Raw genomic sequence first — 24682 nt, 5'->3', positions numbered from 1 at the left:
CAGGCTGGCATGTTTGTGATTCTTATAATAACGGGTATAATACCAAAACTGTGCTACAATTCTTAACCAAATCAGTTGTCAGTGGCGTATCTATAATAGGGAAAACGGCGCCCTGGGCAAGCGCGAAAATCTGCGCCCCTAATTTCTGAAAAAGTGTTCAACCTAAACCCCATCCCGATAGAGACTTTATGCTTTTTCATATCATATGCTTTTGAGGTCTTTTGAGGGTGATTTAAATGTAATAAATTTTGGCGATTGAACGCAACGAGCGAGCCGAAAATGTTTGTATTTCAGCTTATAAAACATGGAATTCTTGTCATTTCAGCTTATTTAATCTTACAATAGACCAGTTCGTAACTACACTCTGCGCATGAGCAGAAAAAGGTCATTTTTACCAACAGGCATTTTGGTTTGTAAATTCATTGAGATAAGCATCCGTGATGCAATAATTATTCATGTGATCCTTATATAAATGAGGCTTGCCAGCACATCCACCTGACAACAAGACTGTTATTTCGCAATCATCGCTATAAGGAAATAGGCTGTTATTGCATTCAAATACAAAACATGAATTCCATAAATTGTTACGTCGGGCACGCTTATGCATTATGCCCCCTTTGAAAACGAGTGAAGTGCCTAACCAGCAGAGAAAAAAGAAAGGTCATTTGTACCAATGTGTAAATGAGGTAATTACGAACTGGCTTATTCTAATCAAGATATAGTGACGGCCTTATAGATAACGATTTATACCAATAAACTGAGGACTTGAAAAAATACTCCATCTTAGTACGCGCGAGTGAGCTGAAATATGCATAGGCCCTATTTCCGCGTCATCATCACGTTTTGTTCTTATATTTTTTTATGACAGATATTAGGCGAGCGAGCCGAAAATTTTTGTTTTCCAGCTTACAAAACATGGAATTCTTGTCATTTTTGCTTATTAAATCTTACAATTCTAGTCAAAATAATAATAGTGACGGCGTTATAGATAACGATTTATACCAACAAACAGAGGACTTGAAAAAATCCTCTGAATTAGTACGAGCGAGTGAGCCGAAATTTGTATATTTCTGCGTCATCATTACGTTTTGTTCTTATTTTGTTTTGTTTTTTTGCCCCTCCCCCCCCCCCCCATGTTCGAAACAGTTGGCGCCCTCCTTTGATCCAATCGGCGATCTCTTCAGAATAAAAGAAATTGCAGCCGCTGCTACGTGAAACATTTTGCCTGTTAAATATAAAATGACATGTGTGAACACAATATACATTGTCATTTTGTCCGCGTCATCATCATGTTTTGTTTTTATCTTATTTGATTTGACTGCCCCCCCCCCCCCCCCCCGGTCGGGTCGAGGGTTTTTTTTTTTTTTTTTTTTTTTTCTTCTTCTTCTTCTTCTTCTTCGTTTTTGTTTTGTTTGTTTGTTTGTTTGTTTTTTTTTTCGTTTTTTGGCGCCCCGAAGAAGTGGCGCCCGGGGCAAGTGCCTCCCTTGCCCCCCACACCGATACGCCACTGTCTGTTGGGATTGTATTTAGTTCACGTGACTTGTTTGGTGAGTTCTTGATTAATAAGTTAATGTTCTATACCATCTATAGTGACATACTGTAACTCACTCAATTCTTACTTGGCCTCACAGACAATGTCATCTGACTGTACGATGGAAGTTTGGAAAGACTGTTGAATTGCCAGGATTCTACCAACAAAATTCTGATTAAAACAATTTTCAAGCTCAGTCTGATCACCATGAGTGAGGTATTTTGGTAAAAGTTAAAGCAATAACAGCTTTATACAGTTTCTTTGTGTCTTTCAGAAAATCCGTAATGCTTTTGAATGGTAATTTGATGAAGACTTAATGAAGGCATTTACATATTACTTTTGAGTACAATATCTGCTTGTGAAATTCCCGTTTTATGGACCTTAAATTTCGTTTTATTTGTCAGCGAAGATTTGCTCGAGCTATTTCTTGGGTATGGTACCATAAAGCGTTGGGGTGAATAAACCTTGTGCCGTTTCTCATGTGCTAATACAACCTTCCGCTGCCCGCCTTGTTACACTTGCCAAACGTGAACACATAATCCTTTAAGATCTGCACTGGCTTCCTATAAGATATCGTATTCAATACAAGATCCTCCTCATTACTTTCAAGGCACTACACGGAACAGCCCCGCACTACATTACAGAACTCATAACCCCATATAAGCCTACTAGATGTCTCCGATCCTCTGCTCGAAACTTGCTTGTTGTACCTACCATTCGAACGAAGTCTTATGGGGACAGGGTTTTTTCTTTTGCTGCACCTACTCTATGGAATTCTCTGCCAGACCCACTTAGAAGTCAGATGCCAATAGACAATTTCAAACAAAAACTCAAAACCTATCTTTACGAAATAGCCTATGATTGTTAAACTTGAAGTCATTTTTCAGTAGTACTGGCAGCTCTGACCTTCAATGTACGTATATTTAAGAAATAGTGATTGTAGGGTAATAATCTTAGGTTCATAATATTTACAAGAACAATGAATTTTCTTAACCAATTCTCAATTTGGGTTTCGTCAGAAACACAGCACCGTTCATGTCCATTTGAAGTTTATTGACCACACACCGCGCATACTATTTATAATCATTCTCATCTTATTGGTATCTTCCTGAACTTCTCCAAGGCCTTCGATACAATTAATCATGACATTTTACTTCACAAAATATTGTCTTATTATTGAATACGGGGGAAGGCCTTGTAGTGATTCAGGAATTACCTACAAAATCGAAAACAATACATAACTCTGAACGAGAACAACTCAAGTCTATCTTCATTGTGGCGTCCCACAGGGTAGCTTGTTAGAGGACCTTTACTTTTTGTTATTTACATGAATGGCTTTTGCAGATCATGTGACATACTCTCATTTATACTCTTTGCTGATGACTCAAATATTTTCTTTTCTCGCCAAAATCCAGATACTCTCCTTCGAATCGTTAATTCCGAATTGAAGAAAAAGTGTTTCAGTGGATAAGAGCTACTGAATTATCACTTAATCTCCAGAAAACCGAGTAATATGCTTTTTAGCAATTCCAGAAGCTTTGCGCATAGGTTATTTCTGATGACTCTGCACGTATCACGATGGACGATAAACTTTCGTGGAGGCCGCATAATTTCGACTAATATTGATATCATTGATAGACTCAAGTTTCATATCAAATTACCCTGTTTGTTGCGGTTGTATTTTCTCTAATTTTACCTTATCTTGATTACGGACTCCTAGCATGGGGTAGTGCCCATCAAACTATACTAGATATACTACTGTTACAAAAGAAAAACAAAAACAAAAACGAGCACTTCGTATTATTTGTGGCATCCCGCCACGTTCTTATTCAGATCCATTATTCACTAAATATAAGATTTTGAAAATCAAAGATTTGTACCTTTATTTTTTCATCTTGGCAAGTTTTGTGTTTAATTACAACACAAATGCACTTCCCAATATTTTCAATTCAATGTTCCCACGGAACCAGTTTTTTCATAAATATCCCACTAGACAATCGATGAGTTTCATTTACCCCTCCTGAGAACTTTATTGGCTCAGAATACTATTTACACCGGCCCCAGATTTTGGAATTCATTAAGCTGTGAAGCAAAAAAAAAAAAAATATATTCATCTTTGTATTATTTTAAGTGCAAGTTGAAATTCTTTCTGTTAAATCCTCTCTGATATCTTTTTTCTTTATTAGCTAGGTCTCATCAACCTCAGGGTTCAATACACCATCAATCAGTCAGTCACTAAATTCATTATTTCGCAATGATTTAGCTATAATGATACTTCCACAGCTGTGAGCTGTGAGCTCTGAAGCACTCCAATTCCCTGTTCCATTTCCCTTGTTCAGCGTGTATAGGCATTCTTTTTTTTCTTTTTTTTTTCCTTCCGTTCTTTCCATCTATTCTGTCAAGACGTCTTGTGTTTCTCCTGTTTTGTTCCGTCCTGTCGTAAATTATATTTGTGATAAGTATTTGTAAATAAGTAATTCATAAGATTCTTTGAGTGGTTAACAGTATACAAGCTTGTTAGTGGACCTCTCAATTTGTTTTCTTAACTAAAACATAACTTTGCATTTTTGCCAATATATGTTAAACTGTATCATTTTATCTCTTGCAGAGGCGAATGTTTATGTTCATGATGTAATTCCTGATTTATTCTGTTTTATGTTTGTTGGAAAAAGAAGAATGAAAATAAATGAATTGAATCAAATTGAATTGAATAATCCTTTGTTCATGATCTGATTCGTCCAGATTATGCGGTAAAAGATATCATACCGTATATATGATCAGGAGCATGCAGAGAAGGGAAATTTCCTACTTCGTTGACTTCTACACCTGATAATCAGTCTGTTCCCTATACGATGAAGTGCAAAAAAATTAATAAAAATAGTGAAAACATTCATGGACAATATGATATTTATACTGCCCTTAGAAGTAGGTCCCTACATGGCAGCTCCTTCTTTGCATATTTTGCCCATAATTTGTATGTCATTCAAAGTTCATTTCGTCTTTCGACGAAAACATAGTATGTACACTTCAATTTCTCAGGCAACAGAGAATGAGGTAAATATAACATTGTATACTATAGAATATAAGACAATATGATAACAGGCCTATATTGTGAGATAATTTCGACAAAGGATTGAATAGCATCAACTTCTTTTCTGCGGCCCCTGGTATTACCTTCTTGTAATTAGTGCAGGATGTTATTAGTGTTATTGGATTTGTCATTTCTGTCGAGAAACAGCTGATAGATTGCATGTATGGAGAAAAGGTGATGATTTCCCTTTTTTATGCCAATAATTGGTCTTGCACTGAGAATCATACTAGTTTGTGGGGGGGGGGGGGGTTGTTATTAAGCGTACCTAACCCTATGCCAAAAGAGCCCAATTCCCAACATTAACTCTAAAGTAGCCTACTGCTAGGAATCACATTTGTCAATAACCCCACCATGAAGGGACTATTATGGAACAGTTGTATTATTATTTCTTGAATCCACTAAACAAATCAAATAACAACACCTCAGCGGCAAATCATCCTTCTGACCTGCTGATTTAAGTCCCTTGCACTTTGACGTTAGCGAATACTACAGTATAATAGTAGGCTTGTTCTTCTAAACCCACCGACCAAGTCCTTTCTCGGCGGCGATTTGGTCCCCCCGAATTTGCGTATAAATCCGCCCATTCGACCCCCTCAGCGGCGATTTGGTCCCCCGAATAGGCTTCTTCGTACAAACCCGGCGATTAGGTCCTTGCGAAACGGATATTTGGTCCTAGGATACTATTTCCTAAATTCGAACCCGGAAATAAGGTCCCCCGGAGTCTTTTTCCGCAAGAATCCATTTTTCATGAAAATTACAAATTCCATCAACTTGATATTGACATATGTTAAGGGTAGCAATTATTCCCCCTGCTTTCTGAAAGCGGTTGGTCCATTGCTCTTTCACAATTCTAGAAAAGTGAATTTTTGTTGAATTTCCTTTATATTTTCTTTGTATTGTTGTCCACTCATACGTCATATCCTCCAGTAGTCTCCTCATCCAGCGGTTCCAACACCAAAACTTTAAAAATTCATAACTTTTGCATCGATTGTCAGATTTTCCTCAAACTTTCACTGATGTGTTCTACTAATGTTGCTGCTTTCACTCAATCCACATTGTTCTTTGGGTTTACCTTCCCTTTAAGGATAACGAGAAATTTCTTATGAGATATGAAAGAGAATATAATTCTAGGAGGAATTCAAAGTCTATTTGATGAAACATTGTTTTGAAATGGCTGAGATAACCAAACACAAAGTAATGCTAATACTTAGTAGCAATAAAAGGCGAGACCCACCTTTTATTAAAAATGCTTTGTTTTACTTTGTTTTTGGATATCTCGATCTGCCATCTCAAAACCTATTGTCATCAAATAAACTTTGAATTCCTCTTAGAATTGTATGCTCTTTAACATTTCATATTGTGGTTGCTATACTGGTAGGCCTAGCTAGGTAAAAAGGACCTGCTGAAAACCTATTTTTTGGGTGTTATGGACGTCAGAAAACCTTTTGAGAATCACAAAACGTTATTAATCCTCATCTCAGCTCAACCAAGTTAAGGAGCGTGGCAGATGATGCACTGATGATTGTATTAGTATTGATAGTAACATAACTATATAAGTAAGGATCTCACCTTGTGACAAAACGTTGGCGACGGCAAGCAATGCATATACTAATGAATGTAAGATGAAAGTTTCAACAGACATGTTGAGCTCTCAACCGGCAGGTCGCTATACAGGTGGGGCGCTTGGCAGCTTGGCGTGTGGTATCGTGGCTGTTTCCTCTCTCGTTGATTAATCGTTAGAATACTAACTTGTTAGTACGGCTCACGGGACTAGTATCGGTACCACTCCTGTGTCCAGTGAAAACTTCCACCAATACCGTCATTTAGACATTAGCAATAGACCTTATCGCAAATAGCTTCACGCAAGGGACGATGGGATCGAATAGGGAGCAAGAGCGCCACCTATTGTCTGAATGCGACCATGCGACATGTTAGCAGCCGACGCGTCGTACGTATTATGTGTACATTGCTGTGTACAGTACTGTATGTAACACGATCGCGTCGATCGTATTCATCCTTCTACTTTCTTCAACTACTAAAGTAAAACATCTCCTCACATTTGCCTTGCGAAATCGCTGACCCTTTTGATATTGAAATGTAATAGTGGGGCTAGATTTGATATATATGATTGCAATAATGACCGAATATATCCTGGCAGGTACGAACCATTTTGTTTTTCTAAGCAGTCTTGTTACGAAGAGACGTATTAGTGTACTACAATGACCGTGGAGATACGGCGGCGATGTGTGCATGTGTGATATGAGTGACAGCTAATCATGGTGTGAATTAGGTCGCCAAAGCTATTCTATAGCAGTTAGGCCCTGTATTATATCAGAATATAATTTGATTGCTCTGCTTCACACGGATATTTGTAGTATTACTTTTTTATTTCTTCTTCTTTTTTTTTTTGCAGAGAGTTTGTACATCAAGAGCAATGGCAAATTTGTTACGAATGTGGAATACAATGGCACATAAATAGCTCAGCAGAACCGAAAGAAGTTTATAAACTGTTTAAAAGACATACATTTTTTTTTATTACTTGTACCTGAAAATAAAGTGCTTGTATCAAAGTGTGATAACTTGATTTTTTTTTTCTGTTTCCATGTACAGATACATCAAAAAAATATAATGCGCCGAGCCCAAGCAAGAACTATATACCCAGACTTCTCAATCGATACAGGTCATTTGTTAGATGTATAAACCCTGAGATATACTTAATTTTGCAAATAGACTGTCTAGTTACGGGCTACGGATACGGCTGGGCTGTCGTTCTTGCAAATTGCAAATGGTAAAGAAAGATGAGAAACACGAGGGAATCACAAATTGTGAACAGTCGAGCTCAGAAGAATTGAAGGAAGACAAACAAGCAGAAAAATGAATTTATTTTGAACCCGAAATCCATTCCATTCAATAATTATTCAAATGAACTGAGTCCTTCATAGCAGTACAGCACTTGTAAGTGTATAATCCCCTCTCTGTAATTACATGTAGGGCCTATACCACTCCTTTATCCCTCAACTCATCTGATGTTGCATTTTCATTTATATGTGATGAATGATATCATTCTGTTTCAGTCATTGTTTCCTCATTGCATTTTCGTCAAGATAAATCGGTGTATGAATAATTATTCATGTAACAATTATGAATTTGCATGTAAGCTCATTCCAAATAATTTGGGAGAGAGTTGGACAAGAGATTTTTCATCAAAGCAACATGTGTGTTGCCCTGTCTGTTTCTGTTGAGTCGCAAGAAGAAAGCGAAGAAAGATAGAAAAGAAGATGTGGTGTTTGAGGGACAGGCATATAAGTGAAGGGAAAATGAAATTAATCAAACAGGAAGGTTGCATGATTTTATTTTTTTTAAACTGTTGAACGATGCATTTTCAATACTTAAGATCACAGCAGTACATATAATTTATTCCTTTTTAAAACTTAATGAATAACAAGCCACACAGACAAACACACACACACACCTACACACACATTCTTTGTTCTCTGATTTATCTTTTTTTCTCATACATCATACAATAATTGTTGTGTACTTTATTGAAAACAACGAACAATAATGCATGTCGTGGAAGCAGATCACCAGGCCATAGCTCATGCAGATCTCATGGTATACACGGATGGGGAACATTGGCAATAAGGGATAAACTGGTAGTTCCACAAATGAAAATTATTACAAAAAAAGTTAGTTTTTGCGATTAAATGTACATGTCTCAGTGTTCGCTGTGCTTCATGCCGCATGGGCTTATATTCGCTATCTACGGTACTGTACTCGCCTATCCTTCAAACAAATGCTTGAAATCAGTTATAAAAAGCTGTAAAAACCTACGAGAAGCTATGTCGTTATTGTCATGTGCAGTAATCAAACAAACATTGTTTTATTGCCTTTGGTTGAAGAATCAGAGTTGTAAAAAACGCGCTGAACACTGTCACTCCGCGAATCGTATGGCTTTGCGTATGATTTTAGCAAGGCCACGTGGCTGAGATTTGAGACTAACTCACCACACAGACTATTGCGAGTTACGAGTGCTACGGGTAAGCCAACGCAATCTCGCACTCACGCGGCGCGTTCGCTCGGAGTTAGTCTCTTTTCCAAACCCTAAACGGGAGACTACGTTGCGTGCGGGCGGCGGTGCGTGGCTTCGCGATCCCGAAAATCGAATCGGCGTTTGCCCCCTATTCAGTCCCACAATCCTTTGCGCGAACAGCGCCACCCAGCGACAAATGCTATTTGCGATAAGGTCTATGCCCCATGGACATGGATAAGACACCCACGCAGTCCACTGTAACGCTCCCAGCACACAGATGCTGAATTTACTGGCTGCCATTATCCGATTCCTGCCAACAGTTAAGTTGCACAGTCCAACAGTCTATTGTTAACCCATGGCATTGCCAAGCAGACACTGCAGCTGGTGCATAACAGAGTTGGCCGACTAATCGGTGTCATGCGCATGCACTTGCTAATCAATGAAAGGGAGCAACCTCAAGGCTTCAACCATTGTGGAGCGCGATACGCCCACTGATGACACGCCATAATACTAGCTTTGAGGTGTGCTACTACCTGACACGATTTGGCAGATGTTCTTCATGCTGTTTGGGGTAACTGACATGGAGAGTACTAGTAATTGAATTCACACCTTCTGGGATACAGGTAAATGTTTCACTCCAATCGCGCAATCACGCAGTATGTAGATCGAAAAAGTCATTTTCTCTCAGCGCCGTTCCCCTTGTCTCTACTAGTATTAGTTTTTACGCTGCAATTGTAAAAGTATTTCACTTTATTTCATTTTTTTTTTATTTCACTAAAACCACTTCACTTTGGCCTAAATCCTGCTTGCAACAGGAAGCAGAGGGTGTACTAGCCTGGCATTCAATACTTAAGTATAGGCCTACTAATGATAGGGCCTACTACATTTTGTATAAGATCGAGTTGATGTATTGGAAATAAACATACGTGGCAACAATAATTGGAAGTTTTCAAACGTTCTTGGAATATTCAAAGTTCGTTTGATATTTGGACATTTTGTCAAAACGTTTTAGGAACGTCTTTTGGCGTAATGTTTTCGACGTGTTTAGGACCTAAACGTTTCAAATGGACGTTAAAAACCGTTTTTTTTTTAAAACATTAAAAATACCGAATAAAAACCTTTCAAAAATTTAAGGACCTGCTGAAAACCTTTTAGACGTTATAGACGTCAGAAAACCTTTAATAATATTCAAAACGTTTTGTGGACGTTCTGTGGACGTCCAGAAGACCTTTAAAACCGTCTAGAACGTTCAAAAAACGCTATATGACCGGCCTTTCAAGATAATGTTAAGAGAACCCGTATCCGGCTATAACAGAACGTCCCTTGCAGCACATCTTTGAGAAGCTGCGGAAGTGCAACAGCCCACAGGGAAACTATACAAAAACTCCAAAATAATATGCGCGAAAATTTTTGAATATGTAAAGGATAATCTTACATCACAACACCATCAGTTCTGTTGCCCAGAAGAGGATGTTGAATATCAATATTGTGTTTTTGCATTTGAAATACAAAATGATTTAGTCCCAACTTACTTGGAACCACTGATACACAATACCAACAAACGTAGGCATAACATGATATTAAAAAAGTGCCCCTCTGCAAATGCCCTGACCAAGAATGTAGATCAATCAATCAATCAATCAATCAATCAATCAATCAATCAATCAACCAACCAATCAATCATTCAATCAATCAATCAATCAATCAATCAATCACTAAACCAATCAATCAATCAATCAATCAATCAATCAATCAATCAATCAATGGTTATCATAATTATCAGTATAAATATAAATATATTATAGATTTATATACTCATTTATTAGGTTATCATTAACTAATTATGTTACCCCTATTGTTCAATGCACTCGCTTGATTGTATTTGCAAAACTACAATTCCTCCATACTTTCAAAAAATATTGCAAAGCTTTAGAATTTCACTTCATTAATTCGAAGGGAAAGAGATGCGGACGTCCATGTGCATTATTTCAGAAGTGCGGATGGGTTTTGTGTTTCCTTTTTCTATTTTTCTGTGTTTGTTGAGTGTAATACGAGTATATCTGGGTTCTTTCCTCTTCAGTTGTAATAGTGGTATACTGTTCATCATTCAATATTTTCATGTCTAATTCACTCTACATTATTTTGTTTATCTTATATTTTCATTTTTTTCGTAGATTCATTGTTAAACAATACAAGGACGCCTTTGGAAAGGAGTTTTTACGATCAACTGAACATATAGGCTAACCCAGAAACTGCTAAAGAGCCAAATGAAGAAAACTAAGGAAATTAAATAAATACACAAACATATAATAAATGAGTTATGAATAGATCCTCTAATGTTCTATTACTGATGTATACCTAATGATTTGACCCAAAAAAAATGTTTATACGAACACTGTTCTTTTCAATACGCTGTACATCATGAATATGACCTATATTATACCATAATAATCTCTACACTTTTGACAGCGCGCGACGAGACATGACTCGATACAATCCATCTTTACTCTCACAAAAAGTTCTCATTGCCGTTTTTGTTAACTCAGTAAACGAGTCCGTATTTCCGTATGGATATCAATGAAATGTGTCACCTTCAGCAACAATGCTTAGTGTATAAGACTATACTATCTAGAAAAGACATCAAGAAAACTATATTACGGCACGGATTGGACAAAGAGTTAGGACGTTTCGCTTGGACGCCAAAATGGCAAAGTTCAATATAGGTCCTGCTTTACTGCAGTAGAGACTAATTTTAGGCTGCGAAAATCAACAAAGAAGTGTTTGTGTGATAATCAATTATATACGTTTGTCCTATTATCATTCCTTAGCCTATAATACGCTGAGTCAATGCGAAACCAGTGTGCGAGTTGAATGCGCATGGAGTATATTAATACTGCACGTCTGTTCGGTTGAGTGCAACTTTAAAAAAAAAATGAAAAAATGAAAGCAATTCATGTACACAGTGTGTGCGAGTGTGATGTATGAACTGATGTGAATGATCGACGAACTTTACGCTAATAAGTCTTTGCTCCTTCATGCATTAACAGGAATAACAGACACAACAGCTACAACCCACAAATTCAGTCTGCTCCAGGCATAGCTTTTATTTGTATAATATCCGCCAAAAAGTATTTTGAAAGCACGGTGTATCTTGTCAATCCATTATGCCACAACTTGAGGCTTGCATATCCACAGTGCATAAAAAAACCCCCTCTGAAAACATTATTGAGCCCCACACACATTGACCAGGGGTCATTCAGCCGTTAAGTAATAATAGTGGCAAACCAGACATTAAAATTACTCAAATAAACATATTATCCATAGCATAATACACTACAATATAAAATATTTCAGTTGTTTTGTTTTTCTTACATTGTACAATGTACTATTTTACATACTCATGTACTCGCCATGATGACTACGAACTTTCAAGAAACTGTTCCGAGATGGCATCAAGGGGGCAGCTGTGATGTCCGTCAGACTTGCTTTTATACGCACCCGATTCTAAAATAAAGCGTCAAAAAGTTATGATTATTTTTAGATCTACGACTTTGTCGCAGTTTCCCCTGAAAATAAGACGCGTTTTTCTTACTACCCTCATTTAGAGGTCCGGTATATAGATTTTCGACATTAATCATTAATTGAATGCACTGTTGTGGATTATTATCTTTTTGTGCAGTTAAATCTGACATACCAGTTATCACCTAACTTCATAATTCTATCAGGAATATGTTATTTTGCTGTTATTTTTCAAGTATGTAATACGCATTTATTCAAAATATCATCGACGGCACTGACTGAGTGTCACAATAATGAAATACATATACCACTTAGGGTATTGTACAGTGTACTTAGCACCATAACAAAACACGTCATTTAGGGGTGCAAATTCTATCACTGTGCTGTAATACGCCAACGGATATAGGTTCCATTTCTGAGGTTTGGATGCAGGGGGAGCACATTATTCTGTCTAAAGTGAGACTCCCGTAAACGACAGATACCGTTCGAGTAACATGCTCCATCACTTGGAATGTCATCACCATCTATAGGTGATAAACAAAACTAAATAACAAAGTTGCATTTGAACTTATTTCATTGTCATACGTCATTGTACAATGTATAGTAATAATGTCTGTGGCCGTGATTTAATTTTATAATCAATCATGACATTGTGTTTGGTCGGTTCTGCTTAATACGTAGCGCTATGAAATATTGACGTACATTAAGTATGTTTTGCCGTGATGGATATCTGTGCAAGAGTGGTTCAAAAGTAGATACAGAATGTCTCGCATTTGGCTGTTTTTAACGGACACTGCTCAGGACTACTTGAGCTGGGAAAAAATCAAATACACGAAAGTGTATTGTTGAAAAAGAAATAGTGCTAGAACATAGCGATACCAGTCTGGGTTAGCATAATAAACAGAAATACTGAGTAATAATGTCATCAAACGTACTGGTTATAGTCTGATTTCTAGCATCTTATTGGTTAGTGTAGGTCATCCCACTTGTCATCATTATTAGTTCAGAGCTTATACATTTGTATTGGCATTTTTAAACACGTTATTTGAATTCAAATGGTACTATCCACATCAGAGCGTATACTATATAGGCCTAACTTCCATCTGTTTTGCCTTCACAGGAATGTACGTTGTCACATCCATGCCTTGCCATGCAAAAAGACAGCTATAAGCACATTACTGTTTGGAATTTCCGTATAAAATATTATATGCTAAAGGAATGCACAGAAAGGCATGTAGATATCTAACGAGCGGATCCGAAAACAGTACCATGACCACATCGTCACTCCAGGTTCTTCCAACAAAAAGCATAAAAAGCATACAGTAACAGCGTTGTACTGCTGCAACAACAGGCATTGTATTGTCCATCTGGACGTTATGACTAAAAAATAGGGACCCTTATTTACAATTCACACTAGTTGAAGATCCGCGGGAGGACACAATATAATATTTGAAGTTGACACAAGGTGATTCAAGTATGGAGACTTCTGGTGCACGATATGTGTCATTTCATTTTAAACAAGTACAATCATGGAATAAGATAACAACATTATAGTACATGGAGCTACAGGACAGCAGCAACGGTAGTACACTCCCTATGCTCGCAAGGTCAAACATGCATCCATGTATAGAGTCCTCTTACATTGATATACGACTTTATTCAGATAGTGCATTTTTACACGGTTGATACGTGTGGGAGTTCTGAATGTATCCTTTCATTGCTCATCATACAGTAACCTTGGCAGCGAATATCACGACACTATTCAAATCTCCAAATCAGCCTATTTTATAGCACTTGCCGCTTGCATAATTTTAAGAACAAAACACTGTACAACTCATCACAAGCATTAACATAATTATACATGCATTCTTTCAAAATGATGATGATGATGATAATGATCCACAGCATATTTACATAGCGCCATATACATGTATCTGTGTAGAAACATCCAAAGGCACAAAATAAGGGATACACTCTAACAATGAACTTTATTATGGTACACTGTATATCATTATGACCTCCTGTTATTCTTTGTACAATAAACACTTACTGGAATAATCTGACACTCGTGGACTATCATAAGTACGTCTTTAAGTTAAGCCATGGAGTAGCTCCATGGTTAAGCTGAAGATTATACAGACGACCCTTAGTTTTAGACAACCATCTTATTTCCTTTGCTATGAGATGTTCGATGCCGCCACTCGAAAATAATAAAGAGAAGCATGTGCCAAACTGGAGCTGCCGCGCAGGTAGGAAAACAAGACTCGCGTCTCACTGCATAATCACCAGCCACTTTCTTGGGAAGATGTCTTTGTGGTGGTAATTACTTTTCGCTATCCCCATTTATAAAAGATAGGTGGTATAATTATAATGGTAAAGACACGGGGATGTGCGAATAGAAATTGCGCCAAAAATGGTGAAATAAAAATAAATATTACTCGACTGGGCATGCCGGACACTAATCTGATATTTTATAATATACATCAATAAAGAATTATGCTTGAGGATTGTTCTATGTCAGTTTTAGTGGAAAAGTGAAAAAGTGCATGATAAAACCGGCTTTCCAGGATGGTACACTTTCTCTTGATAAAGCTCTGATTTACACTTTTGCACAAATTTCTGGACGGGATTGTCTTTTATTCTAAATGCTTTATCATTAAGGGAGATTTCATTTCATTTAATAAATAAACAAGCAAAATATAACCAACATCATGTTAACGTTCAAAATGAATCTGGAGACTGCTCAGCAAGACGGCATCATTAAACCCCAATCTTCAAGGGCACAAATGCACCTGTGGAATTCTTTTGTACATCAATAGAAAACTGACGACTATTTGAATAATTCAGCCAGTTGGAACTCAAACTCTTAAAGCTCCTTGGTGTGGCATTGCACTGAGGTGTGTTTGTTTGTTTGTTTGTTTTTTTACCAGCTGAAAAAGGAGGTAAAATGTGAAAATAACATAATGATATCGACAAGTTTTTATGAATTTAAACTAGGCAAGGCCTACAAGTCCTAACAACCGATTGATGAAACTATAGATTACGGTCAACTACATTATTTGGGTGTAGTGTAATACAAGCCATAGTAGTATTCGCAGTGTTTTATTTTGCTTTGAGTTCCCCTCCTTTGTCTTTATACAGAAATAATCTCCACCACTTGTGCACTCTTTCTATTTTCCTCACACATCTCTCTCTCTCTCTCTCTCTCTCTCTGCATATGCACTCACACACACACACACACACACACACCATCCATACACGAAGTTACACAAAGACCCCGTTTACAGTGCGAGGCTCGGCCGCGGCTCGGCCGCGGCCGAGCCCGGCCCCGCTTCAGTGTAAACGCACAAAAGGCCAAATGCGAGGCCAAAATTGGCCTCGCATTTGGCTTCGCTCTGGAGGTGGTCTCGGCCGCGGCCGAGCCGCGGCCGAGCCTGGCCTCTCCTTGGACCCCGTTTACAGTGCGAGGCTCGACCGCGGCCGGCCGCTTCAGTGTAAACGCGCAAAAGGCCAAATGCGAGGCCAAAATTGGCCTCGCATTTGGCCTCGCTCTGGAGGTGGTCTCGGCCGCGGCCGAGCCGCGGCCGAGCCCGGCCTTTTCTTGGTGTAAACGCAAACTGGGCCAAATGCGCGGCCAATTGCGCGGCCAGTTTTAGTCTGGCTTCCAAACCCTCTGCCTGTATCTTTCGCTGTTCAGGATATTAACCCCCTCAACGTCGAAAACTAGTATAGTTTAAGGTGGTTTTGTCCTGCAAAGAATTTTTTCCTACGGCAAAGGCCTTTGCCCGAACGGCGACTTCGTCGCCACGGAATTCAGTTGGCAAAGGGTCTGAAAACCAGACAATACCAAATTGCGTTAGTTTACAAGCAGAGCGCCACTACGACCAAATAATGAAAGGTTTGAATCGAAAGCGCGGCCGAGCCCAGCAGCAGTGTAAACGGACAAAATTGCGAGGCTCGGCCGCGCAATTGAGGCCGGGCTCGGCCGCGGCCGAGCCGCGGCCGAGCCCGGCCCCGCACTGTAAACGGGGTCTACGTGTAAACGCAAACTGGGCCAAATGCGTGGCCAATTTTAGTCTGGCTTCCAGACCCTCTGCCCGTACTATTTTGCTATTCACGATATTACCCCCCTCAACGTGGAAAACTAGTATAGTTTAAGGTGGTTTTGTCCTGCAAAGGATTTTTCCTTCGGCAAAGGCCTTTGCCCGAACGGCGGCTTCGTCGCCACGGAATCCAGTTGGCAAAGGGTCTGAAAACCAGGCTATACCAAATTGCGTTCGTTTACAAGCAGAGCGCCACTACGACAAAATATTGAAAGGTTTGAATTAAAAGCGCGGCCGAGCCCAGCAGTGTAAACGGACAAAATTGCGAGGCTCGGCCGCGCAATTGAGGCCGGGCTCGGCCGCGGCCGAGCCGCGGCCGAGCCCGGCCCAGCACTGTAAACGGGGTCTAGAGGGTATGAGTTTCGTCTCTGTTATTGGAATTCCAACCGTAGCATTATGGTGTTATGGAACTGACACACACACACACACACAAAAAAAAAACAAAAAAAAAACACAAAACAACAACAACAACAACAACCACACCTGCCAAGTTCAGGGCCGGCGCAGCCGTGGGGGCCGTGGGGGCTCGGGCCCCCACACTTTTTGTTCACCATACAAAGGAATACATAAGGTGTCATCACTTTGTTAGCTCATGAAACCCGGAAGTAGGCCCCCACACTTTTGAAAACACTGCGCCGTTCCTGAAGTTATCATACCAGTCAGAACTTCGTATCGTGTGTTTCAACATTAACGGTACACACTGCGTCATTGTGAAGGTTGGGTGGCACACAATGAGAAGCTTCCTTTTGAATTCCGTGATCAGTATTTTTGTTTATGGCTTTTGATTCAGAGCTCATCAATAGGTCTCCAGTAACTGGAATTTCATCACTATTCTCGACCTCACGCTGTGTTACCTCCTCACACTCTTCAGTCAGAGTCGGACCTTTCTCCTCTTCTCCATCCTTTTCTTTTCCTTCCACCTCCATTTTCAGCTCTTTGTCAGTGTCCCCATCTGTCTCCTTTGTGACTGTTGCACCGGATTTAATGTTCTCTTCTGAGGCTACTGCATCCGCTGTCATGGTGACGACTACAAAGTCGTCATTCAAGCTGACACGGGCATCCGTCTCCCCGGAAGTACCGAACACGTTGCCATTCTCTTCTGCATGGTGGTCTTTCTCGTCCGGTGGTGATGTCATTATCACAACCGGCACTTTCGGCGCATACACGAACAAACTGGGATCGGGTTCATCGTGGGTGCTATACACGTTTGAGTTGCCGTGGCTTTCCGATTCTGACTTCAACTGTCACAGTGAAACGATAAGAGAGACAATGTGTGGCGAAAACTGTTAGAGCAACGTGTTAACATGCTGACTGTGGAAGTTGACACTCTATATCAACGATACCTCTTATGATTAGTTTCACTTTAAAGACAGTCAAAATATGAAATAATGGTATTTTATCAACTAAATATCGCGCTCTAATTCAAACAAGGGTCATGTACTATGAAAGACTTTAATCATCCGTCACCCTCTGTTCGAACCTGTCATCTATACTGCTTTCCGGGTAGCGACAGGCTATCCCTGGTACCCGTACAGAGGGAAATAACTTATTAAAACCTAATTGTCTTTCATAGCACAATTTCAACCCTTTCCTTAAATAACCTTTTGATTTCATGCAATAAGTCTTGTCCACCTTGGACTAATTAACATAACAATGTCGGAATTTCGGAGCTTGGGTATTTTTCCACGTTCATACTGTCACTGGCGAAGTGCAATGCATGGATATAAAAATAATCGTAACAGCTTGCGAAAGTCCATGATTCAGGCCAGGCAGAAATAACATAAACTCAATTAAAAAATTTAAAAGCTTACGTTGGATGTGGTGGAATAGACCTTATTGCCACCGCTGTTGCACTCATACACGCCCGTGTCATCCCTCTCCTCGGTCTTCTTCCAACAAGGCTGACAGCTGCAGTTGAGGCTGAAGAGACAGCAGACGATGATAACGATGGCGAAACCTATGGCTATGCCTGCGATGGCTCCAGGGGATAGATCCCCTACTGTCACAATTAATTCAGCAAGGGGAGATATGATTGTGATTAATTTATGTATGATGAGATAATTGCAGTGAGCCATATCACATATTAAAGAGACATTAAGACAGCTCCAAAGACGTATTTGTTTTATTTGATCATGATTAATATTGAAAGAAAGATATTATTGAGAGGGGTGAGGTTCAGGTGTAATTGAAGAAACTGACACCTGAACCTTCACCCCTCTGAATAATATCTTTCTTTCATTTAATAAGCCTTGTCCGCATTGGACTACTTAACATAACACTGTCGGAATTTCGGAGCTTGGGTATTAACGGTTTGTTCCATTTTCATCGTGTCACTGCCAAACTGACTGCCGGCAACCAGGGACAGCCTGGTGGTAGTGTCGCTGCCAAGAAAGCAGTAGATGACAGGTTCGAGTCCCACTGGTTCCTTCTTTTCCGACATGTTTGTTAATTTACAGATCAGCAGTTGCGATCTTATCAAATTTTTGTAGAAGGAGACAAATAGAAGAAACTCCCACAATGATTAATATTATCGAGAAAAAAAAAACTGTTGAAAAAATTAATGATTCCCTCTCCGCCTCAAGGCAGTTCACTATTTATCGAAGGGTCATGTAAATAGGTGATCTGCATTTTCACTGTCATTGTTATTGTCATCGAAATTATAACATAACAATTATCATTATCATCTTTAAAATGAAGTTGATAATGGTATCTGAAAACCGGTATGCGACTACATTATTGAATTCCCTAAAGTAGCACGATTCATAATTTCATTTGACACTAGGCCGTCGGGAACCTGCATGTGTAATTCGTCTCTATGATAAAAAACAGGGGTGTACATTGAAGTTGTTGCTAACAAGAACACACTATACATTTCTATATTTGTACATTTTTTATGGTTCACATCAAAATTTTATAACGTATTATTTTCCATGAACACCGAAAAATTGCATGTATAACAGGCAGTGAAAATGGCAACATCCTTTAAATGCAAAGATTTGGAAAGAAAGATGCAAAAGTGAGAGACTGCTGAAAAAAGAGCCAAAATAAATAAATTGAGCCTTGATAGACAGAAAGAAAGAAAGAAAAAAAAACATGCCTCTCAATGTGCTCATATAACGATATGTTGATGAAACACAGACGTGTATTTCAAGTTCTGCAGCGTCTCAATAGCTAACTTGTATTGTAACAGTGCCGGATAAACTTCATCCTCTACTGTCACTTTCGAGGGTGAATCTCCTCTTTATTATGTTAGTTATTACCATAATTGCCCGGAGTATACTACATGTATTGTGTTTTACGTTTTCCTTCATTTTTTTTTTTTTTTTTTGGGGGGGGGGGGTTCTCGGTGTGAAAACTTGGCAAATCAAATCTGATACTGGCATAAGAGGCTTATCACGATAGGGTGCCATGGGATCGTTATGAAGATAAAATATGCATAGCAAATTGACTATTACATAATGACTCTACAGACTCGGACTTGTCATAATCACAGTTTTATCCTTTTAATACCTGGCGTTGTATCGCATTCAACAGTCGCCTGCATATCATTGGGACAGGATGTGGTGTTCAAGACGGAACCATTGCAAGCGCTGACTGATGTTTCCGAACCACTGCATGATAAACTCCTCAAGAAAGCCATTGAAATGTTAGAAACAGATGCCAAGTTTAGATCCCAGCGCAACGATCCAGCCGGGTAGCCGCTTTGGCGGCAAATCACGTCAGCTTCAGGCTTTCCAATACTGTCGTTGCACACAGCACCCCATCTTTTCTCGTTTTCTCGATATACCTCAACTCGACCTTCGGCAGGACTAGGGCTACCGACCAGTCGTACGTCGAAATCTGTAAAACAAAGACGAAAGTGTGTACTTAATGAAGGTCCATGAAATAACTCAGGTGAACTAATATGCGTCTGTTTGTTGCAATGATGGTACGAAAACTTTAGATCTTGCGCAAGAGACAACCAATACATCGAGAATCAAAAGCAATGAAACAAGAGACCGGGGGTTTCGCGCTCATCTGAGTATCGCAGGTTCACCTTCAACGCATTCTTGCAGACTAATACCTGGGATTATTTAAAACATGGGGGTGAGGCAGCTTTGAGAGCTTCTATGGGGGCATGGTGTCCATATGAATATTATATCACACTGGTAAAAATACCTGCCAAGTACACACCACCGTATTTAGAAATTTTGATAATGCAGATAAAAGAAAAATAAATGAAATAAATGTAACAATTGCCCCCATTCGATCCCGCCCAACCCCTGGATTTACTATAGATCTTAAAAGTGCACACTTCGATGTATTTACTCAGAGTATTTCAAGTTTGAAACAACTTTTTCGATTTTCATCAATTCATTTATCTTATGAAATAGGGAGTTCTGAGGTCCTTTAAATTGTCACCCTTGTGATAACGCACTGGGTTTGGTGACAAATTTGACCATGACTTTTCAAGAAGAAGAAAACGTGTTGGTCCCCTCCCCCCACTCACTCACTTATACTTGAACCCCCAAGTGGGGCTTTAAGTTAACTTGTGCCACACGTATGAAAATATTACACACTGTAATGTAAGACCAGAGAAATAAATTTAACTTTAATGTTTTTGTCGCAAACCTTTTCCTTTTGCAAGAACGCTTTTGATCGTTTATTTTTTTGGATTAATTCAGAGGACAATAAAGCTAGCATTGTAGCAAGAAAATTTTCTAGACGCCACTCTCATTATTGTCTAACCAAAAATAGGCAGGAAAAAGATCTCAGTCGGATATCAATTTCCTTCCTGGTTACTGGGGGGGGGGGGGGGGTTGTGAATCACGGACTAACGGAAGTTTAGTGTATTGTCATGTCTCCGTCGTCGTTTTGGTACTTCCTCTTAGTTCATGTTTATTTGTCTTCTATTCGATGCACAAGTTATGTGATGCTAAAATCACAGTTGTACTAGAAGATCTTTTTTTTAACGGTAATTGTATAAGCAATTTTGTCTGATTTGGAGTGAGCAAGTGTTAAAATCTGTATGTCTATGATTTATCCCACGCCACATAATATCAAAATGTGCCTTTTGCGAAAGGACTTGTCAACTTTGTGGCAAAAGATAGTGACTCTATAATTCAGGGAAAGAAGCTCCTATATATAGCTCCTATGCTATATTCTTCTCTCGTGGCACATTGTGCTCGATAAAATTAATGTCCTCTTTCCCAGGGGGCATCATATTTTTTTAGCGTGTGTTTGTGTGTGTGTGTGTGTGTGTGTGTTTGTGTGTGTGTGTGTTTGTGTGTGTGTGTGTGTGTGTGTGTGTGGGTGGGGTTGGGGTGGGTCAAGGGTAGTGCTCGTGGTTGGGTCAAGGGTCAATAGTTCCATAACATTATTTCCCCTCCTTTTCCGGACCGGGGGGTTATAACCATTTTCCCTTGACCCACCCACAAGCACTAGCTCCCAGCACATCGCCGGGAGGAACCCGATCCGTGCTATATATCCATTGTTCGAAGTCGGCATGTATCCCTTGGTGAACACCGATAAGAAGAAACAAGAAAGAGAATAAGATTAGAATATTGTGTATAAGTCATATGGCCTACATCGTTAGTTTGAAAAGATCAAGCAACTACAGACATGGGATTGGGAACACTTTGTAGTCTTTGTTTTTCTTTCGGGGGGGGGGGGGTGGAGCTGGCCAGACCACACCAACATCAAACAATGATACGAAGTAATCACAACAATTCCACTAATAATAATAAAAAGCTTATTATATAACGCATTACCATTATTAAACTGATCAATGCGCATTATTTACATGGCCACGCTCGTCACACGGTCTCATGCAGTGACTGTTTTTTACTAAGATTCTTTTTGGGAATTGACACTGAGGCCGATGAGCGTAGAGGTGGGGTGGTCTGTCTCACTGCTTTGAGTCCATGGATCAGGCTGGGGCACTTAGATAATTCCTGGATTTGTGTCTACAATGTGCAAAATATGGGCTACAGTGTAATGTCTGCAGATAAGATGACGAAACAATATACATCGACCTTTGCTAGTTTCTATTATGTGAATACACAAATTAGCATGTTTTCTTCTACGTGAGAAGTGTGCGAGTGTGTGGGTGGAGTGATTATTCTGGGCCTCGATTCCTTACTGGCCTGGCCTTGTCGGCCAAGAGGAAGGGAAATCATCCCTCCCTCCCACCCCCCCCCCCCCCCCTTGGCCTACCGCCCCCTATTTACACAGATTATAACTTAAAATCATTTCGGTGATCTACACAACATGAATGAAAGCACTGCACAGATAAATATTCGACCTTTCATATACCTTCCTGTGCTACTCATTCAGAGAAAGCGAAATATATATATATATTTTTTACAAGTAAATGAATGTATCACGCTTACCATTCTGTCCATCGCACGGAATCCCTTGTATGGCCAAAGTCGCAACTACCAAGAATAGATTCGACATTGCGTAGCAAATCTTAGTAAAACTCGACAGATGTTTTACTAGGAAGTACAGTATATCACGCTTTTTTGTTGCGTTGGCCGCATACCAAAGCACTCAATGAACTTGGTATATTCATGGAGGCCACCTCCCTTGTATTAATGAACGGGATCGAGAAAGTGGCAGTGCAGTGCGTCTGGATGTTTTTCGTGGCGACACTTCCTTCTTGAGAATAACAAAGCGCGAACCGTACAAAAAAGCTTTGGATTACTGCATTCAGCAGCCACATCCACAACTGGAGGGAGTAGCAACGTTGACCAACAGGTCGTGGTATATAGCTTTATAGACCACGGTTACCTTTTACTCTCTCAAAACATTATCTCAATTAAATAGGTACTGACTTTGTCCAAGTCTCCACAAAATAGCACGGGCCGGGTATCGTACAGAGGATATGCGTACTATGCAGTTCCATACAACGCCACGGCGTTGAGTGACTGTGCGTTGCAACTGCGACAGAATACCGGACAGGTTGGCTGCGCAGGATACTGTAGTCTAGCTTCTGGACTCTTTTTACTCGTAGGGGTGATTCAGTGTACGCGACAAGCCGTATGAGGGCGTGACACCCGAGGATTGCGATACGCCGAGAACTGCGATACCCGAGAAAAAAAGAGTCCAGTAAAATACTTTCGCCGCGTCGAGCAGGGTCAAGAGTTCACGCTAGAGTGGTCATGAATATTCATGACTCGCAGTCAATCAGACAGTTTTACTAGTTAATGAGAATACCAGCTGATCGCACTCCCGCTGGTAGTGTGTGGTAGTGCTGCCCACCTCCATCCACTACACTACAGCATTGTCCACCAAAATAGGGGGTTTTGTTCTGAAGTTGAGCCCACTAACTTGTACTTCGATCGCCAGCTCATACTGCATTATGTAGGCCTACGTGCTTTCTTTATGCATGATGAGAGACAAGATGCCCATTCCATGATTTCATGAAGTCATCATATAAAAGTCTTTACATAAAATCAAGGAAATTCCAAAGATTCTCATAATTATGTAGCTATATTATGTATACAAGAGAAGTAAAGTCTGTGTGTCTTATGAGAGAGAAGTCTTTTCATGAAACGTAGCCTCCATCCAAATAGGGGAGCTGTATACCACGATTTTATAGTACGATGAAAACATGTTTCATTGGACATATAGGCTTATTGCAGATTACAGACTTTATTTTAGATTGATTCCTCCGAGAATAACAGAATGACATCCGTAAAAGGGTCAATCCCACTATATATCCGCTAAAATATATGATCTTCATATACATGACTTTTGATCAATATTCCAATAGATTTAAGGGATCCCGTGTCACATATTTTTGGTAAAGCAACTCTAGCAAAGATATTAAAAACCAGACCCCCCCCCAAAAAAAAGAAAAAAAAGAAAAAGAAATAATAATAATACTATTATTATCATTACAAAATATCGAATGTAGGAACCAGATTCAAATAGTCGATCGTGCCAAAATAGATTTCTGTCTTTGAAAGCCTGATTGTAGATAGGAATAAAAAATTGTCATGGTCAACAAAGGCAAGTGAAATTCATTGGATTGCGCCTGCGGGTAGGATAACGAAGAGGTTCGTGTTTTTGTTATTTTTTTTTTTTTATAAAGATCGAGTCAAATACAGACGAATTTCACTGACGAATTCCATAAGGTATTTTAAGATTTAACGAAACATACGTGATACCCTGCTATGAGATTTCTCCTCAAGGATTATGACAGCCTTATATAGCTCAACTGCAAGGAACTACTCCCATATCTCACTATAGAACACATTAAAGTAACTTTATTATCTCATTTCCATGGAAAAGCGCAGGTGGGAAACGTATACGTTACGAAAACTCACTCCCTGGCCAACATAACTCGCAGGATTCATCCAATTATAAGCTTATACAAACGCTCTGAGGGAATTTATTCATAGTAACAACTTTCATAGTCA

At 39.5% G+C, this 24682-nt stretch overlaps 2 protein-coding genes across 2 annotated transcripts in view; both read right to left on the bottom strand.

Moving 5' to 3' along the window:
- LOC140233157 (scavenger receptor cysteine-rich domain-containing protein DMBT1-like) overlaps window positions 1–6296 on the bottom strand; it is a 38076-nt gene extending 31780 nt beyond the window's left edge. Inside the window, exon 1 of the mRNA XM_072313274.1 lies at window positions 6192–6296. Coding sequence (XP_072169375.1) covers window positions 6192–6264 — 73 coding nt within the window. The 5' untranslated portion in view covers window positions 6265–6296. The remainder of the gene's footprint in view (window positions 1–6191) is intronic.
- Window positions 6297–16936: 10640 nt separating this feature from the next.
- LOC140232466 (uncharacterized) lies at window positions 16937–22780 on the bottom strand. Its single transcript, XM_072312557.1, has 4 exons — window positions 22649–22780; window positions 19790–20117; window positions 18089–18284; window positions 16937–17518 (listed from the first exon to the last, which is right to left on the bottom strand). The coding sequence occupies exons 1-4, from the start codon at window positions 22713–22715 to the stop codon at window positions 16937–16939; spliced, it is 1173 nt and encodes a 390-aa protein (XP_072168658.1). The 5' UTR covers window positions 22716–22780.
- Window positions 22781–24682: the final 1902 nt, after the last annotated feature.

The sequence above is a fragment of the Diadema setosum genome, chromosome 9 (genome assembly GCF_964275005.1).
Source record: "Diadema setosum chromosome 9, eeDiaSeto1, whole genome shotgun sequence".
Classification (NCBI taxonomy): domain Eukaryota; kingdom Metazoa; phylum Echinodermata; class Echinoidea; order Diadematoida; family Diadematidae; genus Diadema; species Diadema setosum.
This window is presented reverse-complemented; position numbering and strand designations above follow the sequence as displayed.